The 22,953-nt window shown below is 29.8% G+C and overlaps 3 protein-coding genes across 6 annotated transcripts; all 3 read right to left on the reverse strand.

Moving 5' to 3' along the window:
• Positions 1-1,857: 1,857 nt before the first annotated feature.
• LOC105205201 (NHP2-like protein 1 homolog) lies at positions 1,858-4,358 on the reverse strand. Its single transcript, XM_011174492.3, has 2 exons — positions 3,943-4,358; positions 1,858-2,544 (listed from the first exon to the last, which is right to left on the reverse strand). Exons 1-2 carry the CDS (start codon positions 3,952-3,954, stop codon positions 2,164-2,166), a joined length of 393 nt encoding a protein of 130 aa, XP_011172794.1. The 5' UTR covers positions 3,955-4,358; the 3' UTR covers positions 1,858-2,163.
• Positions 4,359-6,039: 1,681 nt separating this feature from the next.
• On the reverse strand, positions 6,040-18,369 carry LOC105205969 (blood vessel epicardial substance). Of its 4 annotated transcripts, none has more exons than XR_005575033.1 (10): positions 17,931-18,369; positions 14,170-14,306; positions 13,062-13,317; positions 11,901-12,268; positions 11,210-11,367; positions 11,014-11,116; positions 10,558-10,698; positions 10,284-10,449; positions 9,408-9,686; positions 6,040-7,926 (listed from the first exon to the last, which is right to left on the reverse strand). XR_005575033.1 is itself a non-coding variant. In XM_039450737.1 (9 exons), the coding sequence occupies exons 3-9, from the start codon at positions 13,276-13,278 to the stop codon at positions 7,859-7,861; spliced, it is 1,221 nt and encodes a 406-aa protein (XP_039306671.1). In that variant the 5' UTR covers positions 13,279-13,317; positions 14,191-14,306; positions 17,931-18,365; the 3' UTR covers positions 6,040-7,858. The 4 variants fall into 4 exon arrangements, 1 of the variants encoding a protein (XP_039306671.1); XR_005575032.1 differs by having other exon boundaries at positions 14,191-14,306; positions 17,931-18,366; XR_005575034.1 differs by lacking the exon at positions 14,170-14,306.
• Positions 18,370-20,714: 2,345 nt separating this feature from the next.
• On the reverse strand, positions 20,715-22,925 carry LOC105205203. The gene is made up of 5 exons (XM_011174493.3): positions 22,682-22,925; positions 21,543-21,725; positions 21,324-21,467; positions 21,091-21,246; positions 20,715-21,016 (listed from the first exon to the last, which is right to left on the reverse strand). The coding sequence occupies exons 1-5, from the start codon at positions 22,747-22,749 to the stop codon at positions 20,776-20,778; spliced, it is 792 nt and encodes a 263-aa protein (XP_011172795.1). The 5' UTR covers positions 22,750-22,925; the 3' UTR covers positions 20,715-20,775.
• Between the last annotated feature and the right edge of the window lie 28 nt (positions 22,926-22,953).

Genomic DNA, 22,953 nt, shown 5'->3' on the forward strand with positions numbered 1-22,953 from the left:
ACAACTAATGTTATGCAAATGAATTTAATTTTTAAAAACAATTTTTCAGTATATAATTTATTAATAGTAAATTATTTAAAATATGACTTTAAAAATTGATTTATTAGATAAAGGAAACCTTTAGCAATCCAGAAAGATCAAACATGCTTATAAACGTGAAACAATTGATTTATTGATTAATCAAACTTGGATGATAGATGTAGCTCCAGAGCTATTCCATGCCACAAATGGTCAATATGTGTAGTCTCATACAAATATTATAATATTATATTTATAATCTCAATTATGTTAGAAGAAAAATAAATCAATAACATTATTAAGTTGTTTGTTTTTTTGACAACATAATTATTGTATGTTGAATATCTTTAATTTTTTCTGAGAAATAAGAAGGTCCAGTTTTAATCGCAACAGCGCTTATACCGGATAAACAACACGCTCGGCCGAGTTGTTCCTTATTACATACATAGACGTATAAAATGTTTTTTGTCTCTGCTAATTTTGTCAAAGGTGTCAGAAAGTCTAACGGTGTCATCAAATGTGTTGCATTTTCGGCAAGCACAATAAATTCTACCAAGTTTTGTTCCATTGAGCTTATCACATCCGTCAGTCCAATGAACAGCATATTTCTCTCAGCATGATACATTTGTCGAATCAATATTAGTAATTCTTTACATAATTTTTCCGTTGCGGTGAGGTCAGCGGTACAGTTACATTCTTCAGACTATGCAAAAAAAGTAACAATCAAGATTAAATAATAAATTAAAAAGTGAAAAGTTAAATATTAAAATAGAGAAATTTTCGACCGATAATGTGACAGCACAAATTAAACAAAAACATCTTCAACGTAGCTAGATCTTAGTGTTTATATTTAATCGTGATTTTATATACTTCTTCAAATTCATCAAACTGTGCGCCGGATTACTTTTTCAATCACAACACAGCTCAAGTTGAATAAGAATTAGTAATATCACGTTTATTAAATTGAAATCAATTTAATAATACATGATGCTAACTAGCATTTAAATATTAGAACCCTTCCCTCCCCGAAAAAACTGTAAAAAATTGCAGTTATACTAAAGTTAAAATTTAATTTCTCCCCCCCCCCCCTAAAAAAACTACAAAATGTCAGAAATATTAAAGTTAAAATTTAATTGTTAAATTTCATTAATTTCAAATAAGTTAATTTTTAATCTTCACTAGTTTTAAAACTATATATACATATATACAATATATAAAACACACACGCACACGTACGTGCGCGCACACACGCACACACACACACACACAGTGTAACAATTATGATATGGAGCATCAAATATGTATTTTGTAAATCTAGTTAGAAAAAGTTATTAATAAGCTTATTATTAGTTTTGTCAGACGTTCGCTGTATGTCATAAAAGTAATAACAGAGTCGATCCAATGGACACGCATCTCTTATTAAGTCTCGATTCCTTTTTAACACATTGACGTAAGTTTTGATTTAAAGTTTTATAAATGAACAGAAAGAAAATCTTTTAAGTTTTAATTTAATTTTGGATTCATATTACAGTTTTTTTACCACGATCTCTCTATGGCTGGAAATTGCTTTATTGACTTTTCATTTCTATAAATTGTGACTAAAAATTTTAACACAATCTGACTTCTACACATTTTCGGCCAAAAACGAATACTTGAACACATAACAATTATGCTTTTATTCTAAAATTAATATTAATGTTGACTTTTACAAAATTAAAATTAGATAAATTGGTTATATCGTTCGTACAATTAAATAATTCAATTGTTAAATTATTTTTAAAGTTTTTATTTTTGCAATATGTCAGAAACATGTATACAGAAAACACAAAAAATTTGTACTGTTGAACTTTTTATTATAATGCTTAAAATTTGTTTTGTATACAAAAATTTTATACATAAAAAAATTAAGTCAAATATCCATTTTTCTTTTATAAATAGCACGGTGAAACTGTGTTTCATTTATACCAATCATTTACAGCAATAAAGATTTATTAGGTTATTGGCAAAGTTATTACGCATTTTTACACACACATACACACATATATTATATATAAATGTAAAAATGCGTAATAACTTTTCCGACAACCCACTAGATCACGTGATACTAATAGTGGTATGTAAAAGTAACAAATATATAGATTTCATTTAGATTAAAAGTCTCTCGATCTCTTGCTGGATGGCTCTAATCTGTGGTTTTAATTGCGAGCCGTTGTTAATCAATACCGAACAAGCCACGACCGGCCTAGAGACTCCGCAGGCTCGTCCAAGAGCCTGTTTGCTTCGCACGAAAACATAAGGTACGTTCTTGTCTTCGCATAATAATGGCAAGTGTAGTAGAATCTCCAGCGGTTGAGTGTCCGCTGCCATCACTATAAACTCAGATTGGCCGCGATTCAGGGACTTTGTCGCCTCATTCGCCCCCTTTTTCAACTGTCCATAGCTGAGTGCTTGTTGCACCAAATTCAGTATCTTTATGGTCAAGGATGGTTCCGCCAGTGGATACGCTTTCGGCGATATTTCCTCTGTCTGAAATAGAATTGGAAAATCAACAAATATTTGTAATTTATCTTAAGTTGGTCTGTTTTTTTGCTGAAATTTTTGCACACTTCCTAAAAATGTTAATTCTTATCCCTAATATCTGATATTCTTCTATTCATAGGATCTAAAGCCTTGCTCATAGAAGAAATATTAGAAACAAGCATAAATATTAAATATTAGATCTAAAAATTAAGAATAGAGAATAAACATAAAATCTTGTGCACAATAAAGGAATATTGGATATCAAGAATAGAAATTAAGATTTTAAAATCAGTTTTCTCAATACACTATAAACAAATAATAAGTTGTATTGTATGACACATTTATGTCTTATCTTTTATTTGTATTTATTGTGTTATGTTTATATTCATTGAGAAAATTAATTATAAAATTTTAATTCCTATTCCCAATGTCTAATATTGTTTAATATTGTTGTCTATTGTGTGCAGGACCTGCATAATATATAAGATATGATATATTTTATCACAATATAACTTGTTATTTAATCTGTTCAAGAGCACAGTTCAGGATAATAATCTAACTTTATAAGTTAGATTACTATTTACTTTCCATAAATGTAATAACGTGCACACTGAAGAGGACTTCATAGAGTAAAAACATTTGTGTCGCATGTTAAATTAAAGAGATACTATTTTTATAAACATCCAAATCTTTGCTCGTCTTATTAGTCTTACATTACTAAATTTAGTTTTAACTTTAAGTATGCATATATTTAAAAATTTTAACGTATTAACATATTATTATCCGATAAAACTTGTTCTTTCTTTCTTGATTTGCATCTTTATTCTCTTTCATAAATGTAAATATGATCTTATTAAATTAATAATTATCTTTATCATATTCACTTATATTTTTATTTTTCACATAATTTTTAATATCGTTATTTTTCATATTTAATGTATCTACATAGTAATGGTCAATCACGTTCACAAATATATAAATTACAATTTTAATATTTCGTCACTTTTATTTTCAATTCATTGTAGTTTGTCCATTCTATATCATTGATTTAAAATAAAATAATTTCTAGTTACTACTCCTAAGTTACATTCAAAAACATCCTCTTTGAGGCAAATTTACTCAATATTATATATGTATATATACACACACAGGAATATATTTTAAATAAAATTTTCTTCGAAAAGGACGTTTTAGAATACCAATTTTAATATTTAATGTTATTTCTCTATTGTGCGAAGAGCCTAACAATTCTCCTAAACTTTTTATTCTCTGTGATAACAACAAAAGCCACATTTAGAGGGAATACCGCAATTTAGCAACTTTGGCGCGGATACGTCCACGTGGAAAAGCTAACCGCAAACAGTGGCGCATGTCGCGACCAAAATGAATATTGTGACTACTCACCGTACTACTCATTGTTAATCAGGTTTTTCTCGTTCCCTCTTCTTTTCCTTAACGATTATATATCGTTCTCAGGTAGTGTTGCGCTTTACCCTTCTTACCGCCTTTTTTTCTAGAACCTTATAAAGCTTTTTCGAAAGTTTTTTGAAGGAAAATATATCTTGTCGCTTCTTTGCCTTGAATATCAATTATTCCAATTGTTCATATTCTAAATGTCGTTGCCCTGCGCTCCGCTGCAATGCGGCTTCACTGCGCACTCCTGACGAAAATTGCTTACAATGCTCACGACCATGTGGATCTCAACAAGGTGAACCTCAGTGACCGGTAATGGAAATCATGGAAATCACGACGAACGACGACACAGACGGACGGACGACCGGGACAGGCGGGACGATGAGACGCGGAACCGGCGGAACGAATGCGCAATACACCATCGTCACGTGATCACGTATTCGCGTTCCAAAACTCAGCAAACATATATAAACGCGCGAAATACGATATACATAATTTTTCTGCATTTTTCATGATAATAATATAGATAAATAAAAAGTATTTGATAATTTGTTATGTCAATAATATGTAATATACAGAGAATACTTGAATATCCTAAAAGATTTTAAGGATGATTACACGCACTATCATATAATTCCAGCAATTGAAATGGATAGAAATGAATTTATTTTGATATTTTCGAATTCTCGTACTTCAGATTTTTAGAATCTATTTGAAAAAAAAATGTAATATAGGTATAAATGCATCCGGATTCATGCATATGATGAATAATTTATTTTGTATCTCAATTCCTTTGAATCTAAAAACTAATATATATAATGAAAACAAATCCATCCAAATTCAAAATGATGAACAGCATATTTCGTATTTCAACCTATTTGAATCCATTTATATTCCGAGACTGCAAAGCGCAAACTCGGATAAATAAAAATAAATTACAATTTTCAATTCGTTTGAATTTATTGTCGTCTGCTGGAATTATAGCTAAATAGTATATTCGATAATTTGTGGATTCGGGGTCCAAGTCTTAAAATTTTGATAAAACTGTTTATTTTGGAACATTTTGTTACAGAATTTCTACAATTTTTGTTGCAATTTAATCAAAAATTTATTTTAATAAAATGTTAATTTAAAGTATCTGCACATTTTATTGCAATTTCATAAAAATTCATTATAAATTTCAATAAAATGTTAATTTGTCATTAAGGTATATCTGCGATTTTTCGATGCAATTTCATCAAAAATTTATTATAATTTTTAAAATTTCCTTTTTATTAAATAGTTTTAATAATTTTTCGTTGAAATGTTATTAATTTTTATTGAAAAATTTTATTAAATTTAATGAAACATTAAGTGATTAATAAATTTTATAAAATTTTTTTTACCAATTGGTAAGCAAAAAATGTATATATAATATAAATGTATGATTTACATATGTATATATGTGAATATATGCGTCATTAATAATTAAGAAGATACTAACATATATAAAATTCAAAGAATTTTCCGAAGCTTCATAATATAATTTTAAAAATTTGAAATTGATATACAAATATTGTTGACCAACTTATCAAATAATTCTCTAATTTTTATTTCGTATTCTTTTTAATGCGTAGAAACTTATTAACAACTTCCATTTTATTGTAACATCGAAATAATAAAAAATATCGGAATGATAGATTTCCATTGACAATATTTTTATAAACTTATTGGTCCAATTACCTGCATTTTTTCCCTCGTGCGGCAAAATAAGTACATGCGTTTTCGTTAAGAGAAAAATGTTCCCTTTTTAAATTTACAGTCACAAAAATAAATTTAAATAAAATAACATTTTTCTTGCAGAAAAATTGCAGAAACATTAGATTTAAGTTCTGTGAGAATTTGCAAGGACACAGAGAAAATTTAGTTTAAGAAATAAATGACGCGTATTTCTTTGGTGTTTTGTCATCATCATATAACGGCTTCATTCCAATAAATATTCTGGCTAAAATTATTACGCATCTTCGATTATTCTTATATGCTGCATTGTATATTTCGTGTACGTCGACAGAGAAAAAGAGAAAGGATACAGAACCGTAGTAAAATCACTTTTATGTTTAAAACTAACTTTCTTTATTCGCGCTGCCATTTTATACGCATTCTTATTGTATCCAATATGATTTTAAAATTTTTCAAGCTCTCATCAGCCATTCTTCGCTTATCCCTAACTATGTACTAAAAACAATTTCACGTACAAAAATAATCATAACAACAATAAGAGATAATAAACAACAAAGATTCAATAACACAATTCACATTCACATAAAAAGTAATAAATTCGTCTATTTTTACATGTATCGTATGCAAAAAATACTAATTCTGATGGTCCTGCATTTTACGTTTATACATATCAAAAAGGCATTCCTATAATCTTCGGTACTTCGCTACATAAAATGATATCTTCAGTTCAAAATATCGTTACGGATATGCAGTATACGTGTGTGTGTGTGTGTGTGTCTGTGTGTGTCATAATAGAGAATAATTGTTACATCGTGTGATAAATGTCAGTAATATTTGAAATAGAATATGTACGTGTGTTATTCAGAACTATGACTTTACATATAAAAAGTCTTCTTAAAGTATGTATTACAACTTTAAGTGGGCTTAATATAGATGCTTTCTTTAAACAATTTTCTAATTTTCAATATTTCTAGAGATTAAACAAAATTGTTTCCAAAGTTGATTATTTAATCGATTACTGAAATATTTTAATACTTTAATCATTAAAAACGAGATTTTTCGATGCCTCGTAGTCGTGATTACTGTCATTTTTCTTGATTATATGTTATTAATATTTTTTATACAATTTTTTCGATTTGTTTTACATAATATACATCTTAAAGTATTAACTTTCGCCTTTCCAATTATATAAAACAATCATCATACAATTATTGTAAACAAATAATAATGAAATAATCAATATGATGTCAGTTTTATTAATGCATTGTGATTGTAATTACGATATTATCTTGTAGCAATTTGTAATAATTTTTTTATATTAAGTATCGAAAGTTATATACGCGATTCGGTGACTCTAGCAGCGACATAGCGATATAAATCTTGCAACAATATCCTTTATATCGTACTTTGTAACGTTCATTGCGTTAATATAATGGCGTAACTTCTTGTGCCTTTTCGACTCGTGAACATCAGTTGCTTAACAATATCACAACATGAATCTTCAAACATATAATACAGCGACATTTGGAGAACTCTACTAGATACATTGGATAAATATATAAGTCATATGGCGCATATAGTAATATATTATACATATTTTTCTCCATGGAAACATTAAGAAAGGAAGTGTAAGTAAAAAGGCACTATTTCTGGGTATGGGAAAGAATCAGTTCCTTTAGGCCTCTCCCGTGACTTCTAGCAAGTCCCACCGCGACATCACAGATCTCACATTAACAGAAGTTACGCCGCTGTGAGTATGTCACCCTCATTTCATTACGCTTGCACACTTGTAAAGAGTCTTAATCCACTATACATCCATCATAAAACATACTGAGATAATTTATCGGAATAAATTATAAATAACCACTCTTATAAATTCAATGATCAAGCATACCCAACAAATACACTGGAAGCATAAACTTATCGATTAATTGCTCTTTATAAACTAGAATGGAATTCATCATACGCTACAAAACGATGGAATTTTCGTTTATTATCGCATATGGTTGACTAGCCACTGGGAAAATTATTAATTGGCAAGAGAATGTTCAATTTTTTTCTACGCACAGTTTCAATATGCACATTATTTAGTCAATGAATATCAGCTTGCTGTAATTACGTTATGTAAAAACACCGGTGTTACGTTATATTGACTGTCGAGGATGACATCGATTTAACAATCATTCCATTAAACGGGTGTTTCGTGATCAGTCTCTTCGATTCTTCCCAATCTCCAAGCATTCGGATCTCCTGCTGCTGTAAGTCGAGAACAATTTTTTAAATAACTTAACCATACACAGATAAACAAATTTCAAAATAAATATGTTTAAAATATACGTGTATCATCCTAATTGTACTTTGTCATTTATATGAAAGTTATAATGATAGTACAGATATAATAGAATGCTTACTTAAATTTTGTAAAAAAATTCTCGAATTTTTCAGGAATTTTAATTAAAATTCCAGATAAGCTTAAAGCAAGGTTGTCTTAATAATTTTTTAATTAAATTAAGTTAAAAACTTATAAAATTAATTTTTATTAGTTGCGTTAAAAGTTGCATGAACATAAAGCAACTCAATTCAAAGTTAAGATTAAATTAAAATGTAATAATTTTTCAAAATTACTCTAATAAAACAATTACAATATGGGTCATCAAATACATCTAATGTGTTAGTTATAAAGTTTATATAAAATAAAAAAGTTTCTATACATATTAGATTACAGAATTTTTTCTTTTATAATTTATTTTTTTTAATATAGGTTTTTTTACTTAGAAAATTTTTAACTTAGAAAAAGTTAATAAATTAAAGTTTATGTGTTAAAAATAACTCCTAGGTGTTAAAAATAAACTCATTTAAAATTAAACAAATAAAGTTATTAACTTTTTAACTTTATTATTTAATTTTTTAATTAGTTATTATCCAAATTTGAATTAAAGAAACTTTTAATGTAGCTGTCTTTGTTTGGAATAAATTAATTTTATTATACGTGTTATTAATGATCTTTAATTATATAATCACAAAGAAAAGCCACTTGAGTTTTAAATACAAAATTTGAAAAATATACTAAAAAGAAATGATATGAACTAAATAACTGATATATAACGATTTGTCCGCAATACACAGATATACTTCATCGGAAATATAGAATTCGAAAGATGGTTAAACACACAATGTCAATTTTGAATATTATATTATCCTCTATTGTCAATGATTTTTTTAAACTAGTGAGTCATACCAGACTGTACATGAATATGTATACTAACTACTAATCGATTGTCAACATTTTGTATTATCTAGAAAAAAATAATAAAAAATACAATTGTGTAGGGGGGAGAGAGAGAGAGAGAGAGAGAGAGAATTAAATTTCAAAATAAAATTAAAAAAATTTCTGTAAGTTTCAAAATAATTCTATACAAATCCATAATTTTTAACTGAAAAAAGAAATTTCCAGGTTTTTCTGATCGTAAGTATCATATCAAATGAATATATGTCTTAATAATATTTTTAAATCAGTCATAAATATGAATGAAAATAAAAATTATGACACACAAATATATAAATATTAAAATATATATTGTTCCTTTTTCAATTGTTATTATCAAGAGTATTAATTTTCAAGATTAAACATATTTTTGAAAACATGTGTGCTAAACATATTTGGTTTATGAGGTGTCGCTTTACATGTATTTGAATTTATCGTGTATAAAAATTTTCGAAAACAAAGAAAAACTCACCTCTTGGTACAATATCCAGGAAGAACAATTAACGGAATTACTCTGCGACATTTGTGTAATATATAAGCATCCATTGCAGGAACATAACATGTACATCACATATGATTTTTGTGCTAGATTGTCGCACGATCGGTAGGCAAGGATATTACAGCGAAGTCTGAACGTTGCACGACATAGTGTGTGGGAGAAATGTACAGGGTGATACACGTAGGCGGTTCGTATGGTGAAGGGTATTATTCAGTACTTCTTGATTTGTGTACAGCAGCGGCATTCTCTCTTCTATTTCCAAAGCAAATTCAAAGTTGTTGCAAAATCATAAAAACAGTGCGTAGAAATACAAAAATTACATAAAGTTATCACTACTTCTTGACAAAATAACAAGACATTATCAAAACTGTATTACTTTAAAAGGAAACATATGATGGTGTATATTATAAAGATATAAAATAATAATATGCGCATGCACACGCCGTAAATAGCCATTATTATATAAAACGTCAGCAAGAATTTTAACATTACAAGCTAGAAAAGACATATACAATGAGCAAAAAAATTATATAATATTTACTATGAAATTATAGTTACGAGTGTTGAAAACATAATATTACAAATGTGAAAAAACTACGTATAAAACATGCGCATGCCCGAATACTGTAGAAAATGTGCATTTTACTAATTAAAGAAAGAAATTGTTCACAAAAAATTATAAAAAATATACAAGATGTGAACATAGTCTTTTTTTTTTAATACGAAATGGTAGGCCTAATATATTAAAACAACAATAGAAGTTCAAATGCAAAACAATCTTATCGTACATATTTTTTAGTTAAATTCTCCAAGCAAAAATGGAAATTCTAAAAAAAAATTGATATATACCTTGAAGTTGACGACTGATGAGAGCAGTGATGCCTTGACTATCACCAGTCTTTTTTACAACAAAAAGCTTTGTATCAGCGTCATTTTCTAAGGCTCCAATACCACCTAGACCAATTATCTGTCCGTTCTGCTGCTGATGACTGCTAGCAGCCATTGTTTCACTCACCTGGAAATAAATATGATTAAACTTTCTAAAAATTCTGTAATTTAATAATAAATCTGTAAGCATAAAAAACATTTGATATATTTTCGTAATTTAAAAAAAAAACTATACCTGCATCAATTTTTTAACTACATCTCTGCCCAAAATGTGATCAAACACTGCCTGCAGGAATTGATCGCTAATTATGCTTAATTTTAGTTTGTCTCTATGCCACAATAATATCCTTGATTCTTCCATAGCTGTTATTGATACCTAAGCAAATATAATGTTTTGTGATATCAGATATTTCGTGTTGCCGTATCAAAACTAAAAAAATAAACTGATAAAAAAACATCAGGGTATTTACTTAAATTTTGTAAGAGTTTTGTGTGTGTGTGTGTGTGTGTGTGTGTGTGTGTGTGTGTGTGTGTGTGTAAGAGAATTCCTAGATTTTATTCAAATTTCAGGTAAAATTAGAAAATTTTTAAATGTAGCTTTCAAATAAATCAAGTTTACTTAAACATGTGTAGCGGGCTTAATAAGAGAATTTGTTGACATAAAGAATATCAACGATAGATAAGAATTTACTTGAAAGTATTCATCTGTCGAGACACCAAACCATTCTGGAGAATCCAGGAATTGATGTGGGAAGACAATATGCAACGCTCTTCCATTTTGCGACACAACTAGTCTGTGAATGAGAATAAAAGTATAATTTTAATTAATAAAGGTCTTAAATAATCATGAATAAATATACAGAAACTTAAATGAGATGCATTCTTACTTTCCCGACAGAACCAACGATAAAGAATCGACTTTGGTCACTTTTTCTTGTGCATAAACTTCTTGATACTTCAACTGACGAATGGTCTTCATACAATTTAATACTTTTCTGAACTGATGACGAGACACTCGTAACGGCTGGAACACTGCAACGTATACCTGTGTGTATGTGAAAGAAGATGACTGTGAAATATTTTTATTTTAAATGTAAAAATAAATATATATTAAAGATTTCAAATAAAACTTTACCTATATTGTACTGAAAATATATTAACTACTGTTTTATTAAATGCTAATGTAAGAGGTTCTACTAAATAGAGAGATAATTTTATATCACTTGATTTTGATAGGGATTAAATAAAATGTCATTCGTAATATAATATTTGTAATAAGAGTGCAAAAAGAAATCTTTGTGTATGGTACAAATGCTGCAGTCAAAACGAAAAGCAAATTACATAGAACTGTATATCTAACTGTACTACTTTTCAAGAGTTTCTGGTACGCCTATTTATCAAATATATAATTATAAAAATTCTAAACAAAAGAATAGATAAATGAATATGAGATTTCTATAATATATTTAATGCTACATATTACAATAAATTATACGTCTACGTCTATTTTTTCTATATCAGTTTTATAAATAATCAATACTCCCTCACATCATTGTCTTCTACTTGATCTTCGCTTACCTCTTCGATTTCCCTTGTAAACTTGATAGGCCTGAGCTTGTATAGAAGCGTGCATACATGGACGAAGTTGATGGCAACAAAGAGAGCATTCCAGAGAGCAGCGTCCAGCCAGCAAGCTATTGTCCAGCCCCACAAAGCAAGAAAGGCACAACCCACGAGTAGAGTGCACCTTAAATAGAGTACACCATGTATGCCGCTTGGTGCAAGGTGTGACAATAGGAAGAAGGCATTTGCAAGTTGAAAGTAGATGTGATTCACGTAAATTCCTTGATAGGGTTGGCAGGTAAGAGCTCCGTACAGAAAGGTTGGAGGCACTATCGGCGAATGAGGATAACCGGATCCATGACTGACCACTGACAGTCCAGTACCTGTACAGATATGACAGCTATATATTTCACCGATTAAATAAGTAATAAGTGATTGCAACTCGAAAAAAATTAAAACTGTAACTTTTGACAATTTCAAAAATTTAAAGCTTTGGGAAAAAAAAATATATATATATATATCTTTATTCATTTACTTGTGAATAAATTTATTTTTACTTTTTTAATATTCTTAATTGAATCATGAACTATTATCTTTCTTTATTTGCATGTGCATGTATCTGATTAACTAATTCTTTCGAAAACTCACTTCATATTAATTTAATGATAATGTTAATCAGATACATGCACATGCAAATAAAGAAAGATAATAGTTCATGATCCAATTAAGAATATTAAAAAAGTAAAAATAAATTTATTCACAAGTAAATGAATAAAAAATAATAAATTAATACAAATGTTTACTTTACTTAACAATATTCTTCAAGATAAAATAATAATCTTAAGAACAAAAAGTTTAGACAAGATCGTAAAATCGATAAAAGTAATTAAAATTGTATTTTTTAATTTAATGACATAATTACAGCATTAAAAATTTTAATCCAAATTCTGTCATATAATTTTATAAATGTACTATTACTATTATATTAAATTAATAATTGTATAATTTTGATTCTTTGAAGCTCTAAAGATTAAAACATTGCAGTTTCGAAGTTTTGATCTTTGAAGATTTTAATACTAAAGCTTCAAAGTTTGAATGTTGAAAAATTTGTGAAGTAATCATCAACCCTCAAAGAAATTATTTTTCGGGTTACGCTTGGTGAATTATTCAACATACCCTCTCTATTGTCAGTGGTCACATTCCTGCATTCGTCGTTCTCGTGATGTGCCGACGCTGGTATCTCCGATGTGACGGTATTACGAGGGACATTGGACGCGGCTGCATTCGTTAGGCTGGCATCAATGGTAATGGAGGTCCAATACAGGAGTACAACAAACGAGATAGAAGTACCCCAGCCTATTCGGCTTCCTATCGGGTCGAAGCAGATCCACATCCCCGCATTACCACCAAGCTGGACTGTATTCGTTTCGCTCTATAACATGCAAAATTTGTATATTTTATTATATTGTATTATTATCTACATTCACGTATAACAAAATGAATCTAAAATGCAATCAAAATTAAATATTTTTTATATTATATACATTTCAGGTAATATAACATTATATTTATCAAGTTATACATATTAACGTAATAGATGTTTAGGATGTTCACTCATATTTTGTAAACAAATTTTCTGAGAATTCTCAGATTTTCCAAAAATTTTATAAGATTACAGACTTTTTAAATAAAATTTCAAAATAAATTTATTTTATTATATACGTTTTTTAATGTTCCTTAAATCACCTAAGTTTTGAATATTAAATTTGAGAATGTAGAGATAAGTCACAAACACTGACATATCCCTTCTAAAACCTTGTTTCACAAATTAAATTGCACTGTATTAATACTGATAAAAACAAAATCTGCTTAAATAAAAAAAATAAAAATCCATAGTTTATATATTCATAGCTTTTTTCTATACGACATTTAAAAACAAATTCTTAAAAAGCAAGAATAAAATTTGGACGCTTTTATTATTTTACGAATTACATAGTTTAAACAATATAAAATATATTATTGATAATATTAGATTATTGTACATGCTTCTAATTTTCTAAAACTGTTTTGTTTATATTTTTCTCTTTCAGATTTTTCCTACAATTTAAAACAAAATCGCTGTGCAGCATAAATTAGTATACTTCTCCGTGAGAACAGACAAAAAAAAATCATGCAGAATAGATACTCCGCATAAATCAAAGGTGTAATGTGTCAGTGTACTTAGTACAACTACATTTTATACTTGTTTATTAATTATACAAAAGCAAATATTTCTGCTATTTACAAATGTCCAGTCACTGCTCACATTTCTGTATTAATCTCAGCTAAAATTGGAACTGGACGATGAGAACCATCTTACAGACTTCAGATCAAGGAAGGATGTTTGCATTACCAATGGTTGCGGGAAGACAATATCAACATCTGTAACGCATATACATAGGTAAATCAATCGCATATAAAAATACAAGGCCCGTTTGCATAAATGTATAGCTTATCTTTAAACTCGATTTAATTTTACTTTCTATTTTTTTCTAGTTCTCACAATTAGAGAAAGATAAAAAGTAAATTAAACCAAATTTAAAATTAAGTTATAATGATGCAAATGAGCTTAAAAAAATTAAATACTTATTGACAAATTTAGAAGGACGTATCTTAAAAACGCCCACTAATTATATAGTGTTATTCCTTGGAAAAAACTGAGCCAAAAAGTCCTGAACTATTTTTTTCTATAATAATTAATAAAGTCATAATGCACTCACGTATACTACCAAGCGCGAGGCTCACTGATGTACGCCGCGTATGTCTATGCGCTATACAATTAGTGGACACTTTTTAAGATACACCCTGAATATATGTAAAAACTAATTACAGATAAGCATATTCAGTCACAGTTGGAACTTGTGTGGTTTTATGTATATTTTTAAATTCAACAAAAACTGTGCACTGAAAAATTTTCAATCTGGAAACATAGCTGAACAAGAATAAATATTAATTAATGATATTAATAAGCATCTACATTGGCAATAATGTTAATAATAATCTGTTTTCCTAAATACTATAATCATGTATATAAAATTATACAAGAAATATCACCATAAAAATCTAGCTACGATCGAATAAAGTTCATTTTAAAATTAGCTAAGAGAATTAAATGTCATTTAGATTACAAGATCGTCATTTATAAGAAATAATTGTCAGTTACAAATCTCAATCATCAGTATCTTAAATAATGACTTACAATTAGATATGACCATTAATGATACACACGCATGCACACATACGCGCACGCACGCGCGCGCGCGCGCGCGCACACGCACGCACGCACGCACGCACGCACGCACACATCGTTATCAACAAAAAAAACTTGGTGTCAAGAAAATTGATCAGTAAAAGATGGCGCGACAAATCAGTTTATAAAAATAAAATTTTATCACTCACTGACATCTTTAAATCCCTGACTCTGCAAAAGTTTCTAATTTATTACTATCTGTATCTCAAAGATTGATCTCTCAGAAGCGAAATGCCTACAAATGAGATAAAAGGCAGCATTAACATTTAGCACATCTAACGTATCGTTCCAAGAGATGCGGGAGAGAAACGTGCAATAGCATAATTACGACAAAGAATATAGCGTCAAGAATGCCCAAAACAAATGCGTCAAGGTTGTCCAAAAAAGTCCAGTGAGTGAAAAAAATCACGATAAATTCTGGTTTTAACTGTACTGGATTTTATCCAATGAAATAAACAAGCAAAAACTATAGAGAAAAGTTGCTGATACTGGCATGGCCATTATAAAGTGGCACTCTCTTGTTTCTTGGAAACTAAATATTTACACTACATTAAAATATGATCTGTTTAGATAATTAAAGAAACAAAATCCATAGTTCATACATTCATAGTTTTTTTCTATATAAAATCTACTAAAAACAAATTCTTAAAAAGCAAAAATAAAATTTGCATAATTTTCTTTTGCAAATTGCATAGTTGAATAACAAGTATATTATTGATAATAGTTTATTTATACTTTTTTTTTAATATTTTCTTTGTAGCAGTTTGGAATATAAAATTACTATGCAACATAAAATGGTACTTCCATGGTAGATCCATATACATGCTAAGATGCCAAAAAAAAAAACAGTGGAAAAGTTCTAGCTTTTTAATTTTATAAACTTTTTTGTTTAATATATAAAAACACATTTTATTACTTAGTTTTTATCCATTTATTTTATAGTTAACCCCTTCCCATAGGGCTGTGTGTAAATTTTGCCTATTCTGCTAGTTTTGAGGCCCAACTCTCACTCTTTTTGAGTTTGTTGTGAAAATATTAATACAAAATACAAAATAGTATTATAAAAACTGCTATACTATTTAATAAAAGATACTTTCCAATTTGTATTCATGTTTTTGAAGTTCTATTTTTAGCTTTTGTTTAAAAAATATCTGAAAATAAAATAATATGCCAGTATTGGTGACTTTTCTCTATGTATAAACAAACATGTAACAGTAAAAATATGTTTAAGAAATAGTAATATGTTTATATATCTTTATGCAAAATCATACTTTTGCTGTAATTAGTAAAACATTAATCACTATAGTTCAAAGAAAAATAAAAACAATCAATAAGAAATTAATAATAAAATCTTATAGTAAAATCTTTTAATTCTAATTAAAGAAATACTTTTTCTAAACAAAAATTTTGAAGATATAAATGCTGCTTTTATAATTATTCTTAGTTTTTATATTGTATTTATTTCTAATAAAAAGTTCAAATGAGTTTAATGAGAAAAAATATAATAGTAAGAAAATTAAAAATTTTGCTCTATATAGATTTGTTTCTCATTTACTATATCAAATATACAATGTACACCCATAACAAAGAATTAATTTATTTGATATTGATTCCTAATTAATAAGCATATTTTTTTTGGAAAAGCTTAAATTGCAAGAGCTTTTTTCAATTGATAATATTATCTTGTTTGTTATTTATATTTTATTATTTTTAATAAAAACTAGTTTTTGGCATTTCTTCTAAAAAATATTTTTATCACTGGCATAGACTTTATTCAAAAAAAGTGTAGTTTTCCAACACTAATAATGTTGATATATGTATATATATATATATATATTAAGATTAGGTATTTATATAAAAATAAATAATTTATATTACACATATACAATGTAAATTATATAAACTGTATGTTATGTATCATTATGTAAACTATTGTTTAGTCAATGGATTATGATAAATTCAGATTTGATCAAAAATAGTAAAAATTATATTCCACTCTTTTTACTTGTATTATATATATATATATATATATATATATATTATCAATACTAAAGTCAGATATACTAAAAATCTTATAAATATATATACCTTTTTCTGCATTGTGTTATCCAGTATATAATAATTTACATTACTCGCGTATTGTCTATAAGACAAAGATTTATGTGAACATAATGTGAACGATAAATAATCTATGTAGATGTAATCTTGAAATGTACAGCACAAGCCTGATTTACGCTTGTTCTTACAGCGATTAGACCGCATGTTCGAATCGCCGCGGGAATAAGATTTAATCCAGTTTCCACGATCCCGTTTCGCTCCGTGCTCCTCGACCTGCCATTTTATACACGCGACCTCGGATAATATCTATTCTAAGACTAGAAATAGACCGCAAAACATACGAAAGATTTCACGTATGATTTCGATCCGTCGCCGCGTCGTTACGCGAGACTGCATATCGCGATGCATGAACGGTGTCCGTTCTTGGGGACTTTCCGTCATAGTTATCGGGAGAATGGAGGATCGCCGTCATCGCGGATACACCCTCCCCGAGTTCACACTGTCATCGCCGTCGTTGTCAATGCGTCGTGACGCGAGTTATTAAGAGTATCCCTTTTGAAATCAATAAAGGTCCGAATTCATAGACGTTTCTCAAATCTGTCTTTGTCTTGCTGCTACATCACCATACGCGAAGACAAAAACAGATTTAAGATCTGAAATCGGAAAAACGTCTATGAATTCGGAGCTAAATAACTTACTCATGGAAAATCGGCGACGGTGGGGGCGTACGCAAGGCATACAGATGAGAGGGCGAACCTATGGTGCGACGACCGTCGCTCGTAAGGGAAGGAAACTCGCGGTGATCGTCGACGTTGCCGCCGCTGGGCCCGGGACCGTTGCCGGTGGTCGCCGCGCGCGAAACAAACCGAAACCGCTTGATGCTATCGTCGCCGTCGCCGTCGCCGCCGTTGCGATCACGCACCGCTTGCCTACACTCGCTCCGATCGTGACGAAAATGTCAAACTAGCGCGGCAGCCGCCGTTGCGAGCGACGTCGCAAGTCGCAAGCCCGTGCTGATCGGTAAGGAGGTGGGGGGAGGATAAAATACGAAGGATGAGGTAGAAGGGCGACGACATAGCATACAGTAAATATAGACTGTGTTCTCGATCATGCGCTATATTCATATGAGTCGTTATTCATAAGGCTGGATCCTCATGCAGACAACAGTGCTCTAATGGCTCTGGCAGACCAGCGCGATTTGCGACACGCGACGCGCGATTATCCAATAGGCGTACGTCTTTTCAAAAAATTGTAAACGCCTATTGGATAATCGCGCGTCGCGTGTCGCGAATCGCGCTGGTCTGCCAGAGCCATAACACCGAGTACTGATTGGTGAAATGAATAAATAGCAAGTGCTATTTACTCTCACCACCAATCAACGCTCAGTGCCAAAGCGCCGATGTCTGCATGAGGATCCAGGCTAAGTTGAATCTTATTTCAAGACCAATCACATTTGAAATATTCAGCTTTAAAGTTGGTTTATAATAGCCGTAACCGTAAGAAATTGACCAATCATAGTCGATGTATGAAAGAATAATCGACTATGCTTGGTGAATTTCTTACGGTAACGGCTATTATAAACCAACCCTTGCGATCTCTTTCACCAATTTTCATTAAGTTCGTCTACAATTAAATATTGTAAGCCTTAAGTCTTAAGAAATTGACCAATCATAGTTGAATATGAGAATAATCTATCGTTGGTCAATTTCTTACGGTTTAAGGCTTACAACTGCTGTATCGCGGCCTTAAGCTATTAGTCGGTATAAAGCCTGCCGCAGACGATACGTTTTTTCTTACTGGATTTCTAACTGGATTTTCTTACTTGCTACCGTACGGGTAATGGTACTGGCAGTGCTACTGACCGTGGCTTCACACGGTGCGAGTTTTCGTACGGGTTGAGCAACTGAAATTTGTTTCATAGAAGCGGCACGTTTAAATATGGATGAGATAGATGAGATGGATGAAATTATTGCAACAATTGTACGTTGTCGTAAAATTGCTATTGCATTATTTTTAATTATTGAAAAATTGCAACAACGAAATAAATATCGCCGACAGTCAATACATTCTTTAATGCCTCACTTTTACTGTGTTTATTATGGTAATTTAGTGTGTTTATCGCATATAAACATGGTTCCTATTAGTAGACCTCTATTAAACATAAAATACTTTCTTTGGACTATTTTGAAGTCTTTTCATTTCTGCACGACGTCATGTTTGCGAAGTGAATTCACGTTTGAACTTTGACAACACTTCGACAGTATAACCTGGTATAACCCAGTATAACCTATACAGACTGCGTCCTGATTGGCTTTCACAATAAACCAGTACAGAATCACATAAGAAAAATAGGACATGATCTATTACAAAAATCCAGTACGCGAGCCAGTAGCGTAGCCCGTAAGCTACCCATTTCCAGTACGGGAACACGTAAGACTGCCAGTATAGGAGCACGTAAGCAATCCCGTAAGAAAAAACGTATCGTCTGCAGCAGGCTTAAGTTAGAGGTTACAGCCCACATAAACCAACCTTAATAGCTTATTGTAGAAAGCCTATTAAGGCTATAATACACACCTTCCATAACCGTAACCATAAGACGTACCGTAAGAATTATCCAATCACAGTCGAGAATTCAGATTCTTATTTCTTAATTCTCGACTGTGATTGGCTAATTCTTACGGTACGTCTTATGGTTACGGTTATGGAAGGTGTGTGTTATAGCCTTTAAGCCGTAAGAAATTGACCAACCATCCATTTATTTTCTGTTCCTAAACTCCCTGAATTAGTGTGCACTTAAAGTGAAACAGATATATATTTGAAAGTTAGTGAAAACAAGAAGGAACGTTTCAGTGCAGTCTAGTGCAGGAATAGAAAACAAGCCTCATGATCGATTATTCTCCTCATATTCAACCATGATTGGTCAATTTCTTAAGGTTTAAGGCTTACTACATCTACTGTAGACCGGGACTTAAGGCTATAAGACACACCTTCCATAACCGTAACCATAAGACGGTACCGTACAATTAGCCAATCACAGTCGAGAATTAAGAAATAAGAATCTGAATTCTTGACTGTAATTGGCTAATTCTTACGGTACGTCTTATGGTTATCGTTATGGAAGATGTGCGTTATAGCCTTTACACCATAATAAAGGATATTTTCAGCATCTTCTTAATGTAACTTTAAACTTAATAAGCTTTCTACATTAAGGTATTACTCAGTGTCATAAATCGTAAGAATTTATCAATCACAGTCGAATATTCTCGTCACATTTGATTGTGATTGGTCAAATTTTATGGGTTGCAACTAATACCATCGACTAATAGCTTATTGTAGAAAGCTCATTATACCGATTAATAGCTTGTAGAAAACTCGTAAGGCACGCACGCAAGCACGCGCGCACGCACACAGTTCACTTTTACTCATTTTTATTAATTTAATATCAATTTTCTATTAATTATTTATAATTATATTAATAACGTTAATAAAAACTTTAATAATTTGTCATAATAAATACTTCAATATTTATAACATTGTACATTGTTAAACTTTTTTCAACAAATCTTGCAACATATCTTGAAATACTAGAATTTTTTTCTGCAAGCATTTGTTTCTTCGTCGCATAATTCTATTCTCACGACTTTTATAAGTAATGCATTTTAAAAATTTTTTCCACTTTTCGTTTGATGAAAAATCTGTTTTTGTGAAGCATACTGTACCGTGTTTGGAAAATTTTAGAAGAACTTTTCTCATTTTGGAATTTGCTAGTTCACTCGGAAGTTTTCTAAAAAAAAATGTTAATTTACTATATTTGTAAGACATAAAATATTAATTTGTTTTCTACTGCATTTGTTTTACCTTTCTTTATTTGTATCATTTATATTAGTTTCAAAATTAACGTCAATTTTTTGATTATCAATACAAGCAACATTTATTTCTTTTTCAGAATTTAAAAAAATAATGAAATTTTCACTTGTATCTTGAGTCAATACTAATTCATTATTTGTACTTTCACTGTAAATAAAAATGTTATCAAAAGTAAAAATTGTTATATTAGAAAATATATAATGTTTTTATGTTTTTACACTCACCTGTGCTTGGTTTCACTATCATCAACTTCAAGATTTTCCGAAAGATAAACAGCATTTTTTTCATTTTGAGATATGATTTCAGCATCAGTATATAAATTTACAGCAGTCTTTTGAAATGGCAATGATTTTCTTTTTACATTTTCTCTAAATAGAAATGTATTAAAAAAATTTATATATTTATTGTTATAAAATATTTTCAATACATTATTCTTGTCTCACTTTTTTTGTACAATCACAGAAGGAACTGCGGTGTTCTTCAATCTTTTGACTCTTGAATAAGGATTTATGTCATTGTAATCATTTTCTGTGAAATGATCACTGCAAACCCTAGCACCTTTATACGAGACAGTACGACCAATTATATGGAGCCATTTCTTCTTCATTTCTTCGTTTGCTGGTATCCTATAAAAATTGAACTTTTATCAAAGCACATATAAAAAATTAAATGTTTACTTTTTTATTTTTATAAAAAATTTAAAACGAATCCAAATAACAATCTGCTATAAACTTTGCAGTAGATCTTGACAGATTCTGTTAGCAGGATATTATGATCTACTTCTTCATTCTGCTCAAGTCTGAAAGATTCTACAGGCAAATTCTTACATGTATCTGCTGTAAGAATTGTCGTGCTCTTTCTTATTATGATCTCTGCTCATTACTTTTGCTGAGAGAATCTTATGTCAATCTACTGATAAATTATTAGCAGACTGTTTACAGACAGTAGTTATGGAAAGAATTTGCTTTAAGATAGTGTCATTTCTGCAGCAAGTATTTGTAAACAGTTTATTTGTATGTAGGGTCACTGCACCAGTCAATGAACAAACACAAAATAATTTAATATAAATTACATTTACAAATAAAAAATTATATTTTAATAAAATCTACATGAAAATGAGATTTCAACAATATCAATTAATTTTGCAGTTTATTATTTTAAAGTCTTATTATTTTAATAGTTTTTCTAAACAGTCATTTATTGGTGACTGTTCAGTGACTGGTGCAACGACCCTATGTACAGTGCATGAATCTTGCACCAGATTGTCAGCAGGGTCATATTAATCTTTTGCATATCCTACTTAATTCTGCTACAATTAACTGTACGCAGATTCTGTTCTACAGAAAAATGCTACTAGAGAACGGATTTAAATTATTGAAAAACGTATAGTAAAAAGTAAAAAATCTATTCAGGATTGTAAACTAAAAAATATCTAGTAAAAATTTTTATAACAAATTAGTCATTATTACATTGGCAATCATTATTAATATTTGTAATTCATCAGATTTTCAATTAATTGCTTAACTATCACTATTAAATATGTGCGATTATTTTTTATCATAATGAAATATTTCAATTTTACCTGTGAAATGACCGATGTGGTTCCAAAGGATTATTTTCCTTTGAACATATGCAACACGATGAAACCATATTTCCATTAAATTATACAATGCTTTTTTAACACTTCTTTTTATTTTAATTCAATCAAAATTTCAAAGATTTCACAAAAATATACGTCGCTCCTGTTCATGCCTCACGCACAACTTTTGCAAAATAACACACATACAGGCAGATAGACATAAATAAACCATAGATATATGATACAACAGATAGTGAACTTGTTTTCAATACTAG

Source organism: Solenopsis invicta, chromosome 6 (genome assembly GCF_016802725.1).
Source record: "Solenopsis invicta isolate M01_SB chromosome 6, UNIL_Sinv_3.0, whole genome shotgun sequence".
NCBI lineage: Eukaryota > Metazoa > Arthropoda > Insecta > Hymenoptera > Formicidae > Solenopsis > Solenopsis invicta.

Bases quoted from the DNA above. Each gene is read 5' to 3' on its own strand.
- LOC105205969 (XM_039450737.1), bottom strand. From the start codon at position 13,278: ATGTGGATCTGCTTCGACCCGATAGGAAGCCGAATAGGCTGGGGTACT. The intron at 12,269-13,061 runs GTATGTTGAATA...ATATCTGTACAG, and splicing joins GACCACTGACAATAGAGAGG to GTACTGGACTGTCAGTGGTC. The intron at 11,117-11,209 runs GTAAGAATGCAT...TCTCATTCACAG, and splicing joins TCGTTGGTTCTGTCGGGAAA to ACTAGTTGTGTCGCAAAATG.
- LOC105205203 (XM_011174493.3), bottom strand. From the start codon at position 22,749: ATGGTTTCATCGTGTTGCATATGTTCAAAGGAAAATAATCCTTTGGAA. The intron at 21,247-21,323 runs GTGAGTGTAAAA...TTTTATTTACAG, and splicing joins GATAGTGAAACCAAGCACAG to TGAAAGTACAAATAATGAAT. The intron at 21,017-21,090 runs GTAAAACAAATG...ATTTTTTTTTAG, and splicing joins AATGATACAAATAAAGAAAG to AAAACTTCCGAGTGAACTAG.